The 12,767-nt window shown below is 39.0% G+C and overlaps 1 protein-coding gene across 1 annotated transcript; it reads left to right on the top strand.

Moving 5' to 3' along the window:
• Positions 1–371: 371 nt before the first annotated feature.
• Positions 372–1,070, top strand: LOC110933387. Its single transcript, XM_022176612.1, has one exon. It carries the CDS (start codon positions 372–374, stop codon positions 1,068–1,070), a length of 699 nt encoding a protein of 232 aa, XP_022032304.1.
• Positions 1,071–12,767: the final 11,697 nt, after the last annotated feature.

Below are 12,767 nucleotides of genomic sequence, written 5' to 3'. Positions count from 1 at the left end.
CACCACCGCCCAAAAGGTATTCGATTGTGGTTTTTATTGGCGTACCGTTCTTAGAGATGCCGTTGAGTTCGTGAAGATGTGTGATGCATGTCAACGAACCGGCAATATTTCCACCAAAGATAAGATGCCTCAAAATCCCATACAAGTAGTAGAGGTTTTTGACGTTTGGGGCATCGACTTCATGGGACCTTTCCCAAACTCCAAAGGAAACCGTTACATACTCGTGGCGATTGACTACGTGTCTAAATGGGTTGAGCCTCAAGCTCTTCCCACAAACGAAGCCCGAGTAGTCTTGAAATTCCTTAAGAAGCTCTTTTCCCGATTCGGGGTTCCGAAAGCCTTAATTAGTGACCGTGGCACTCACTTTTGCAATGCATGATGGAAAATTGCTTGCATGCTACGGAGTCACTCATCGTTTGTCTACCTCATATCATCCACAAACAAGTGGACAAGTGGAGAATGCGAATCGCGGTATTAAACGAATCTTAGAGAAGACAGTGGGTAAGAATAGGAAGGATTGGTCTGACAAGCTAGACGATGCATTGTGGGCATTTAGAACCGCCTACAAGACACCCTTAGGAACCACACCTTTTATGATCGTTTACGGAAAAGCTTGTCACCTTCCCGTAGAGTTAGAGCATAGAGCGCTTTGGGCTTTGAAAACCGTTAATCTAGACATGACCGAAGCCGCTAGGAAGCGTTTCTTTCAAATCCATGAGCTTAAGGAGCTTAGGGATCTGGCGTATGCTCGATCGTTGGGAATCAAGGAGAAAACAAAAATTCTACATGATAAGAAGCTAAGGAAGGTGAAGGAGTTTAGCAAAGGCGACAAGGTGCTTCTTTACAACTCAAGATTGAAGCTTTTTGCGGGTAAGTTGAAATCAAAATGGTCGGGGCCTTATATGGTTCACTATGTGTTTCCGTATGGAGTGGTGGAAATCATGGATGAGACGGATGGCCGTAGTTGGAAGGTGAATGGTCATCGTTTGAAACATTACATTGGAGGATCGATAAACAAGGATGAGAGGGAGGAAACTCCTCTCGAAATCCCACCTAAAGCCGCCAATTAGTGTTTTGGGTGAAAGCCCAAGTGTATATTTTGTATTATTTGTATAAGAGTCGTCATTTGAGTATTTTTGCGTTTCTAAATGTAACACCCGACCATTTATTTCATTATTTTAATCATATGAAACGTGGAATTCATAAATTAAATATTTAAACTAACAAAAACTAAGTTAGTAGACTAAGTTATACTTGGATCATAGTGTTTAACATAGTCAAATAACTAGTTTCAAACATAAATCATTTAGTAGTGTTTACAAGACTACATAATTGAACTAGATTCATTTAGTGCGGAAGCGTTCAAAAGTTTTGTGTTTGGTTCTTGGAGCATCAACTTGATCATCGTCCACATACTTGCAATACCTGAAAACAACTGAAGATTTTTAACCAAAATTAGTGTTAGAATTCTTAGAATTATTGCTTGATCGAAACTACACTTAGAAACAGATTCGATTAACTATAATACGCAAGATTAAACAAACATGTTTGGGCTCTACCGTAACTTACGGTATCTACCTTAAGTTATGGTAGTCGCTGGATAACTTTGGTCTACCGTAAGGCAGTAAAGAACTGCCGTAACCTTTTTATTTCTACCGTAAGTTACGGTAGATACCATAACTTACGGTAGTCTCTGGACGTTTATGTTTTGATTGATTTTGATTATTTCACTCAAAACCCAAATCCTGGATTCCTCATTTTTATCGTCCACGCTCCCGTCACCAGTTTGCGTGTTTAATATTTCGCTACCCGTCGCTCGGGCTCAAAATCTACAAGTAATTTACTACCGTTATTCGATCCATACCTTCTCTTGGTGACCCATTTAGTTCACCCTTATGGACTTCATTATTCTAACAAACCAACACTCTAAATCCTCATATTCTAATCTGTCATTTATTAACAATCACAAATGACCAATTTACCATATTACAAGGCATTAGCCACACCTTACTTGATTATTCGACCCGTTTGGCTCATCTACGGAATCCTCCATTATGATGACTACCAACGAGACCTAACCAATTCTTGAACTATTTTTCAGTATAACGAACATTATCGCTTTAAATCAACACAACTTTTATTCTATAATCCAACTACACATATGCTAATTATCAATATTCACCCAATGTAACGAATCAAGTTACATACCTTTAGAGCACACCCTTCAAGCGCGTATCTCCCCTGGCGTGTCCGCTTGACGTTCCGGATTCTTTGCCTAAAGAGTTCAATTCACAACAAGTTTAGAACTCTTTCATAAACTTTAACGCATATTTCTCTAAAATGATCAAATCTGTGTTTTTGCTCAACTTTTAACATTTAATCCTCACTTAGGCTTTCCATCGAACACCTAGCGGGTCAGATTTTTATATAAACAAAACCAACTTCATGACTTGTAATTATCATCTAAACTAACTTCAATTAGTCAATTCCATACATGTCTTAACATCAATATTTCCAAAATTACTCCTAAATTCAGGTTGTGCTATAACAAGATCATAAAATTCTAGAGTTTATCAAGTTTTCTTCAAACTCCTTAATCACCTACAATGGTGATTTGAACTCTATAATTATCATGCAATCCTTTAATAAGATTTCACCTAGGGTTTATCCCTAGACACCATATCTCTTCCAATTACATTCATGCAAGATACAATCAAGCTAAATTTCGATTTTTCATCATTAACCTAGAATTTGAGATGAATCGAAATACTAGAATTTCACATACCTTGTGATCCTTTCAGTGAGGTGATCACTAATTCGTGTTTATAATTCGATTTGGGGCTGAATTAAACCTTCAATTGATCAATTTTAGTGAGAGTTAGGGTTTGGTGGAGAACCCTTGTCGCCCCCTGCTTCTTGATCGACCAGACACACCCGAAGTGTGTGTTTGGTGTGTTTTAATTTTGTTTTACGAAATAAAGCTTCAAATTTAGCAACATAGGCCCCTCAACTTTCGTTTCTATTTTGTTCTAGCTCCTTAACTACTAACAAGTCATCATCTAACTAGGTTAGTGTCATTCCTAGTTAGTTTATGTTGCTAATTTATTTGCAACTTAATTGAAATTTAAGAGTTTATATTTTCGGGATGTTACAAGTCCACCCTCCTAAGCTTAGACCGGTTAGTTTTAAAGAAAGAATACGGTTCAATCGCATGGAAGGCGAAGACCGGAATGAAATGTGATTTAGACCCAACAAGTTTGCAGAATTGTATAACATGGGTAAACTAAACACATTCGGGATTTTGAGACAATAATGATATGGTTTGACCCATTTCGGCTAATATACGTAAACTAGTTACATAAGCCGATCCAAACGCGTAAAGTGCGTAACGAGTAACCATATGAATCATATACAAGTTCCCTGAGTTAATATGCACTAAATATGTTGTGATATCAGTAAGATATCTCCTATTATGCCCAAAATAATTTTAAACTCAAACTATGCCTCATAAGGGCATTTTGGTCATTTTAAAGGGTATAAAAGAGTTTAATTTGTAATCTGAGTTACAGGTCTGATTTATTTAGTAATTATACTTAATTCAATAAGTTATAACAGTAGGGTATCATATATATGTGAAATTTATTAACTATAACCATATTATGCACCGTAGGGGCATTTTGGTAATTTCACATAAGCCTAAAAGGTTAAAACTGGAAATCTGAGTTTAAAACCTTTGTTTACTGTTATAATATAAAAACTTACTGAATATATCAGTAGGTATCAAACCTTATATATATAAACTAGTTTTGATACATACTATGTCGTAAAAATGCTTAAAAAGGCGATTTAGAGCCATTTTCGGGTTCTGAAATAAAAGCTGATATTTTTTATATTCCAGAAGGCTCAAATTAATTCATTTATCATAACAAATCAGTAGAAAAAGGTTTGAGGTCAAAAGGATTTATAAAACTCATTTTATAGCCTAAAAGGGCAAAACCGGCAATAACCGAGATAAGCCTAAAACTCTAAGTTATGCTCAGCCTAAAAATAAATAAAAATCTCCAAAAATCCCAAAATATTATTTTATATCAGTAGGTAATAAGTTTTGTATAAAAATTTGGGTTTAGATAGGCTATATGCTAATTACGCCAATTAATTACTAAGAATGCCTCTAATTACGCTAATGAGCATAACTCTAAATCTAGACCTCAAACTGATGTAAAATTTTAAGTACAAGTTTATAAATCAGTAACTAAGATATCTACTCTTTTAGATTTTCAAAAATCACATTTTAAGGTCCTTTGGGCATAATGGTCAACATATGAGCATTTAACGGAAACATGCATAAGAATTAGATGTCTAATGAACCATGTTGTATAATCACAGAGGGTTATACTATCATGAAAATAGGTCCAAAAGAAGCTCTGAGGCAATCCTAAACTTGGCTTAAATGGGTCAGAACTGAAAGTCAAAGCATAAGTCAAACTATGCGACTTTCGGTTCCAACCCGAGCCTAAACTGAAAATTGTCAGGGTGAACATGCTTAGACATGTTCTTACATTATTTAAAAAGTTATATTAATGATAAAACAGGTTGCATGGATCCTACATTGCTAATTATGCATTAATTTGAAAATAAGCATTTTGTTGACTTTTTAAGTAAGCTTTGACCCGACAATTGACATAGTTAGAATGGGAATCTGAGAATACCCTTTTAAGGGTTTATTACCCACATAATTACCTACTTATAGGTATTTTTTATTCGAGATTTGACTGAGTAATTTATGAGTAATCTCGAAGTCAAACTTTAATTACGACGGTTTGACTTTTAGCTAAGTAACTAAGCTAAACTGGATTAGGAAGGGTTAAGGGTACTTACAAGAGTCCTAATTACGACTAGGGATCACTAAGAAGCTTGTTGCTGATCAGGGGACCCCTCGCGTCACGCGTAGGTCCCCTAAGGATCCTACGCGTAGCGCGACGCCCTTGTGAACGAATATCAACTTTCCAAATTTGTTGTTTTGGTCCCTGGTGCTTCTAAACGAGGTTTTAACTTTATTTCTTGCAATTGTAACCCTCTAACTTGACTTTTAAGGGCTCCAAGACATATAAAAACTTGGTTAAGTCCTTGATTAACTTTGTGATCACCCGTAAGGCCTTAAATTGCAACGTTGACGCTTTTAACCCTTTGTACACGAATTTTATCATAACTTTCTCATACGATAACGAAACTTTATGAAACTTTTATCACACATTCTAGTGAGCATAACTTATCGTTACAAAGCTTCGGGTTTGCCAAAAGGTCACTCAGAGGTATACTTTAAACATGTTGACACATTTAGCCCCTGTAGTTTGTAATCTCTCACTTTTTTTCATATTTAGCTCCGTATGATCCATGATTTATTCGTTTGAAGGTATAAACATTTTGTAGGGCTAATTTAAACTTTATTTATCCATTGTTGACACTTTGGACCCTTATATTCACATAGTTTCATTGTTTGTCAACTTTAGTCCCTCTAAAGTATTCTTTCACACGTTTAAAGCTTACAACACGTGTCAATACATTATTGGACATGAATTTTTGAGGTGTTACTTCCTCACCCCCTTAAAAGAAATCTCGACCTCGAGATTTGCTAGAACAAATGAGGGTATTTCTCCTTCATGGTGGACTCTAACTCCCACGTATATTCGGGACCTCTACGGGTATCCCATTTTACCTTGACAATAGGCACATGCTTCCTTCGAAGCTTCTTTACCTATCGATCCTCAATCGACGTAGGTTTTTCCACAAATTTCAAGCTCTCATCTATGTGCACATCCGCGTGTGGTATGACTAGTGATTCATCAGCTAGACATTGCTTCAGATTGCAGATGTGGAATACATTGTGAATACCACTGAGCTCTCCTAGCAAGTTTAACTTATAAGCCACTGATCCAACACATTCGATGACCTCGAATGGTCCAATATACCTTGGGCACAACTTACCTTTCTTGCCAAATCGCATCACTCCTTTCCAGGGCGATACTTTGCAAGACTTTATCACCAACCTCGAACTTGAGAGGTTTTCACCTTTTATCAGCATAGCTCTTCTGCCTATCCCTGGCAGCCTTTAAGCAATCACGAATCTGGACAATCTTGTCCATTGCTTCAAAGACTAGGTCAGGACCTGATAACTGAGCTTCTCCTACTTCTGCCCAACAAATAGGGGTTCTTCACTTCCTACCATATAATGCCTCAAAAGGCGTAGCCTGAATGCTGGTATGATAGCTATTATTATAGGAGAACTCAATCAAGGGTAGATGCTTATCCCAACTGCCACCTAAATCAATTACACATGCACGAAGCATGTCTTCTAGAGTTTGAATGGTACGCTCGCTCTGCCCATCCGTCTGAGGATGGTAAGCCGTACTGAAGTTTAAGCGCGTGCCCAAAGATTGTTGGAAACTTTTCCAAAAGTGTGACGTGTATCTGGTATCTCTGTCAGAGATAATAGCCACTGGTACTCCATACAGAGACACAATCTTATCAACGTATAATTGGGCTAACATGCCAGAACTGTAAGTTTCCTTAATGGGTAGGAAATGTGCTGACTTAGTCAGTCTATCTACTATCACCCATATAGTATCATTTCCTTTCCGTGTCTTTGGCAATTTGGTGATGAAATCCACTGTCACCATTTCCCATTTCCAAGTGGGAATTTCAGGCTGTTGTAGTAAACCTGACGGCCTTTGATGTTCAGCTTTGACTTGTGCGCACGTCAAACATTTAGCTACACAGGCAGCTATAGACTTCTTCAAGCCTATCCACCAGTAGTTTGTCTTCAAATCCTGGTACATCTTACTCCAAGATGAACGGAATATTTGGAACTGTGGGCTTCCTGAAGGATGACGTCCCGAATTCCTCCATAAACAGGAACCCATATTCTTCCATTTAATCTCAGGATTCCGTCCTTGCCATAGGACAACTGTTCTTCAGTCACTCCTAGCTTTTCATCAGGATAGTTAGCTTCCAACACAGCTTCCTTCTATGCAGCTAACAACCTTTCATTCAAACTATTCTTGATTTCAATACTTTTGGCATTGATTCTTATCGGCTTCACTCTTTCTTTTCTACTCAAGGCATCTGCGACTACGTTGGCCTTACCTGGATGGTATCTTATCTCACAATCATAATCATTCAAAGTTTCCATTCAACGCCGCTGTCTCATATTTAAATCCTTCTGATTGAACAGATGCTGAAGGCTTTTGTGATCAGAATAGATCACACACTTAGTTCCATACAGGTAATGCCTCCAAAGTTTTAGTGCAAATACAACGGCACCCAACTCCAAATCATGGGTGGTGTAGTTCTTCTCATGCATCTTTAACTGGCGTGAAGCGTAGGCAATGACTTTGCCTTTTTGCATAAGCACACATCCCATACCGGTGTGTGATGCATCACAATAGACCACAAACTCATCAATTCCTTCAGGTAACGCCAGCACTGGAGCGTTGCTCAGCTTCTGCTTCAAAATATCGAAGGATTCTTGCTGCTTAGGCCCCCAATTGAACTTGCTATTCTTGCGAGTGAGAAGAGTCAGGGGTGCTGCAATTCTTGAGAATTTTTCAATGAATCGCCTGTAGTATCCTGCTAGTCCTAAGATACTGCGAATCTCCGTATGCGTCTTTGGCTCTTGCCAGTTCATAATAGCTTCAATCTTAGCGGGATCTACTTGGATACCATGCTCACTAACAACATGTCCAAGGAATTGGAATTCACGAGGCCAGAACTCACACTTAGAAAATTTGGCATAGAGCTTTTCTTGATGAAGCAGTTTCAGAATGCAACGGAGGTGCTTCTCATGGTCAGCTTGGTTCTTTGAGTAGATGAGGATGTCATCGATGAAGACAATGACAAATTTATCCAAATAAGGCTTGCAGACGCGATTCATGAGATCCATGAATGCGGCAGGTGCATTAGTGAGCCCAAAAGGCATCACTAGAAACTCGTAATGACCATAACGAGTCCTAAATGCAGTCTTGTGTCATCTTCATCTTTATCCTTCAACTGATGGTAGCCTGGCCTCAGATCAATCTTGGAAAAGTAGCTTGCTCCTTGAAGCTGATCGAACAGGTCGTCGATCCTGGGCAAAGGATACCTATTCTTGATAGTGACCTTATTAAGCTCACGGTAATCGATGCACAAACGCATCGACCCATCTTTCTTCTTGACAAACAGGATTGGTGCTCCCCATGGAGATGAGCTAGGTCTAATAAAACCTTTGGCTAGCAAATCATCTAACTGCGTCCTCAATTCCTTCATCTCTGTTGGTGCCAACCTATAAGGTGCTCTTGCAGCAGGCGCTGCTCCTAGAATGATGTCGATTCTGAACTCTACTTGTCTATCTGGTGGCAAACCAGGTAGTTCTTCTTGGAAAACTTCGGGGTATTCAGAAATGACTAGGATATCTTCAATCTTGGGTTTCTGCTCATCGATAGTCACTTGTGCCATATAAATGACACAACCCTTCTTCAAACATTTAAATGCTTTGAGCATAGACACCTGCTCGGGTAACCCGTACTGGGTATCTCCTTGGATGGTAAGTGGCTCACCAGACGGAGTCTTGATCACCACTTTCTTCTTGTTGCATACAATCTGGGCTTGGTTATGCGATAACCAGTCCATGCCTATCAATATATCGAAACCAGCTAACTTAAACGGAAGTATGGACAAAGGAAAAGAGTGGTTCCTAATGGATATGACACATCCATCTAAAACAGTCGAAGCGGTTTCTATGGTTCCATCAGCTAATTCCGCTTCATACTTCACACTTAAGGCTTTAACAGGCATTTTCAACAACTCACAGAACTTATTATCTACAAACGATTTATCAGCTCCTGAATCAAAAAGTACTCTTGCGTAGACATCATTAATTAGGAAGGTACCTGTTATCACATTGTCGTCCTGAACAGCTTCCTTCGCATCCATGCGGAAGAGCCTTGCATTGGTCTTCTTTCCTTCCTCAGCTTTCTTTGCAAATTTTGGGCAATTTGCCTTTATATGCCCTTTTTCATTGCAACTGTAGCATGTTGCATCTTTGATCTTCTTACAATCTAGGGTCTTGTGCTCCGAAGACTTGCAAATCCCACATATCTTTGGCTGAGATTGGGATTTTGACTCAAACATGCACTTCCCAAAATGGTGCTTCTTACAAACCTTACACTTGGGCTTATCCCCAGATTGATGCCCATCCTTCCTAGATTCAGACCCCTTCTTGTGGTCATGGTTTCCTTTGTGCTTTTTGTTTGACCGACGTGAATTGTCATCATCACGCTTTCTCTTCTCGGCATCCGTGTTCCTCAGCGATCTCTGCCGGACCGCGTCCAAGGTGAGGGACAAGGATATATCAGCTACGGACCTGAATGTAGTTGGCCGAGAGGCCTTCACACTTGCCTTGATCTCCAGGGCTAAACCCCCTATGAAACGAGCTATTCTTTTGGGTTCTGAGGTCACAAGATAAGGAACCAACCTTGACATAGTATTAAAGCTCGTAAGGTAAGCTTGGCAATCCAGGTTCTTCATAACCAATGACAGAAAATCAGACTCAATCTTTTCCAACTCATGCTGAGGGCAGTAGTTTTCCTTGATCAGTGCCACGAACTGTTCCCAAGACATGTTGTACAATGGGATTTTCCCTGTAGCTTGGATCAGGGATCTCCACCAGGCTAGGGCCTCACCCTTGAAAGACTTGGACACAAACTTCACGATATCCCTTTCAGCACATCCACTTATATCTACCACAGTGTCCATCTCATCCAACCAAGTCATGCAATCCACAGCCCCTTTCTCCCCAGTGAAATCTCGGGGCTTACATGAAACAAAGTACTTGTATGTGCAACCCTTGGCACGAGGCTTATCATCAAATACAATCTTTTTGGATGGAATACTGTTTTCGTTTGAGGAATGTCGATCATCATCTTTCTTAGGTTCCTCTTTCTTAGGCTTAGGTTGGATAGATGGTGGCTTGCTGTGAGCTTCAGAATGAGTCTTAGGCTTGGAATCTGGTGTAGATAGGGTCCTACTTCGAGTCCCACTAGACTCACCGTTTTGCCGATCCAAAGCCCTTGTAACAGTGTTATCAACTAGTGCTTGCAGCTCTGCACCAGTCAGCTGTATCCTAGCATTATCGTGGTTTTCCACCGGATGACTATTCACTTCATCCGACCTAGCCATGTAGCTTCAATTGCTACATATAGAAAATAATAGGCAATGTGTTATTTAGAGGCTTTTACAATATTTTATGATTTATTAACCATGGTTTTAATAGCCATTTTTGGTTAATTTGTTAATTAATTATATATTCAGGACTTTTATAACAATCCTATATTTTAATTTAATAATAGCACAAAAGGGCATAGTCACATAGACAAATTTAATATATTAAACCAAGACTTTTACGGAGTCAAGGTATTGAGGCTTTAATCAAAGTTTATTGCCTTATTCTAGACAGGAAGTTGTAGACTACCACTGTCTTTAGTCCCAAGGACATTATTCTTTAGCTCGTATGCACTTCATCCTTAAGGGATGGTTATATAATTAAAGGAATTTAAATAACCCAATAAAAGATGACCTATGTGATTTTATCGCATCACAGTTTGTCATGAATGTTAACATGTTTTCAGATGTTAACAAGAATTGGAATCTTTTGTGTAGGTTCTACCATCTTGGCTATGTCTGCAACGACACATAGGCTAGGTTTTACCTTTAAGATTCTTTTAATAAATAATGCAGAACAGTCCTAAATTGAGATGTTAATGTGGATCTGAATCTAATTATGGAACTACCATCTTGGCCCTGTTTTATGATGACATATGGCTAGGTCTTGTCCTTTTTTAGATTTTGCCATTTTAATATAATGGTAGATCATTTAAATAATAAAATTATTTTCATTTATTTTATGTTTCATGCACATAATTAATAACAAACAAAATGAAAATTTAAATTAAACATCTCATTAATAAATTTAACAAGTACAACTTTTGCCCTATACGGGACTTCTACAAAATAACATGCCCACGCAGGGGCGAAACAAAAAACAAACCCACGCAGGGGTTAACAAAAGACATGCCCACGCAGGGGCAGAGTACAAAAAGACAAGCCCACGCAGGGGCTGAGTACTGAAGTAAAAGTCCACGTAGGGATTTGATTACAACTAATAAATTAAATAAACAAAGGTCTTCAATGACCCCTTCTTTTGGACTTCCCCTTAAGTAGGTCTGACAGACCCTTGAAGAAGCGTTGACGTTCCCTACGGTCTTCTCGAACTTCTTGCTCAACTTGGTTCAGCCTATCGAGAACCTCTTGTTGGCGTTCTGGCGGGATTAGTTGCGGCTGCGGCGGCTGATACAGAGGTTGAGGAGGTGGCGGACGCTGGTACCCATAAGTTGGGTAACCAATGGTCCTGTTGGTGCATCCGTCTGTCACCTACGTCTTGTATCGAGTCTTGATTAGAATAGATTGATTAGGGCTCGGAAATCAAGGAAATAGTCTTGTAAGTAATTCCGCTTGAAATGACAAGATGTCATTTCAAGAGAAATACCATAAGTTCCTGATTTCGCTCGAGAATGTAAAGCTTGATTTCTCTTGAGTTTGTAAGTGGTGATTCCGCTTGAACTTATCTTGTCATGTTCAAGCGGAATAGCAAACACTATAAATAGGTGTTCTCTGGAGCGAAATCATAAGTTAGTAGTGTGTGTTGTCTTCCGGTGAGCCACGAAGTGCTGCCGAAGTGTTATCAGGCGTGTAATCGGATTATTGATCAATAAAACAACAAGATTAAAGTGAATACGGCTGAGATAGCACCGAAACATTAGTTTCTGCCTCTTGTTTTGGATAAAAGCTCTTCTGATAGACTCATTCGGGTCGGAACACGATCCTACAAGTGGTATCAGAGCTCAGGAGGAAGAGTTCTTGCCATTTCAGCTGTGTTTTTTGATTTTCTACACCTTCTTCTTAAAAATCAAAAATTTTTCACGGTAAAATCGGCTCAATTTCACACACATCACTCGCAATCATGTATTGATTAATCCTTGAAAGTTTCAAAGCTAAAATCAATCTAAAACTTAAAATTTTGGCTATTCCGCTTGAAATCTATTTCAAAATAGTGACGTCATGGTTTGATTCCGCTTGGATTGGACCTTAATTCCGCTCGAAAGTATAGATTCCGCTTGAAAGAAATAGCTGGTTCCGCTCCAAAATCATATTTCGTTTGAAGTTTCTCGCTGATTTCGCTTGAAACTTGATTCCGCTTGAAAGTTTGAGCTTGATTCCGCTTCAGCAGGTCATCACAAGAGATTCTGCTTGAACTGACTTTGTGATTCCGCTTCAAAGCTCCAAATTCTGATTTCGCTTGAAACTTGATTCCGCTTGAAAGTTTGAGCTTGATTTCGCTTCAGCATGTCATCACAAGAGATTCCGCTTGAACTGACTTTGTGATTCCGCTTCAAAGCTCCAAATTCTGATTTCGCTTGAACATTATTTTTTATTCCGCTCCAAAAGCTGATCTCGCTTGAAACTGTAGTTGTGTTATTTCGCTTGAACTTGGGATTTTGAGAACTTTGAAAATTTAAAACATGGACAACGAGTTCTATAACGCCTTTGCTGGTCCAATGACTATCACTCAGAGTACCTTACTTGAAAATGAAACGGGGACATCTCAGAAACCACCTAAGCTCTTGGATATTGATGATTACAATGCTTGGTCCGAACGTTTTGGAAATTGGGTTAAA

The sequence above is a fragment of the Helianthus annuus genome, chromosome 4, assembly GCF_002127325.2.
Source record: "Helianthus annuus cultivar XRQ/B chromosome 4, HanXRQr2.0-SUNRISE, whole genome shotgun sequence".
Taxonomy (NCBI): Eukaryota; Viridiplantae; Streptophyta; class Magnoliopsida; order Asterales; family Asteraceae; genus Helianthus; species Helianthus annuus.
Note: the sequence above shows the minus strand (reverse complement) of the source record. Positions and strands in the feature narration are given on the sequence as shown.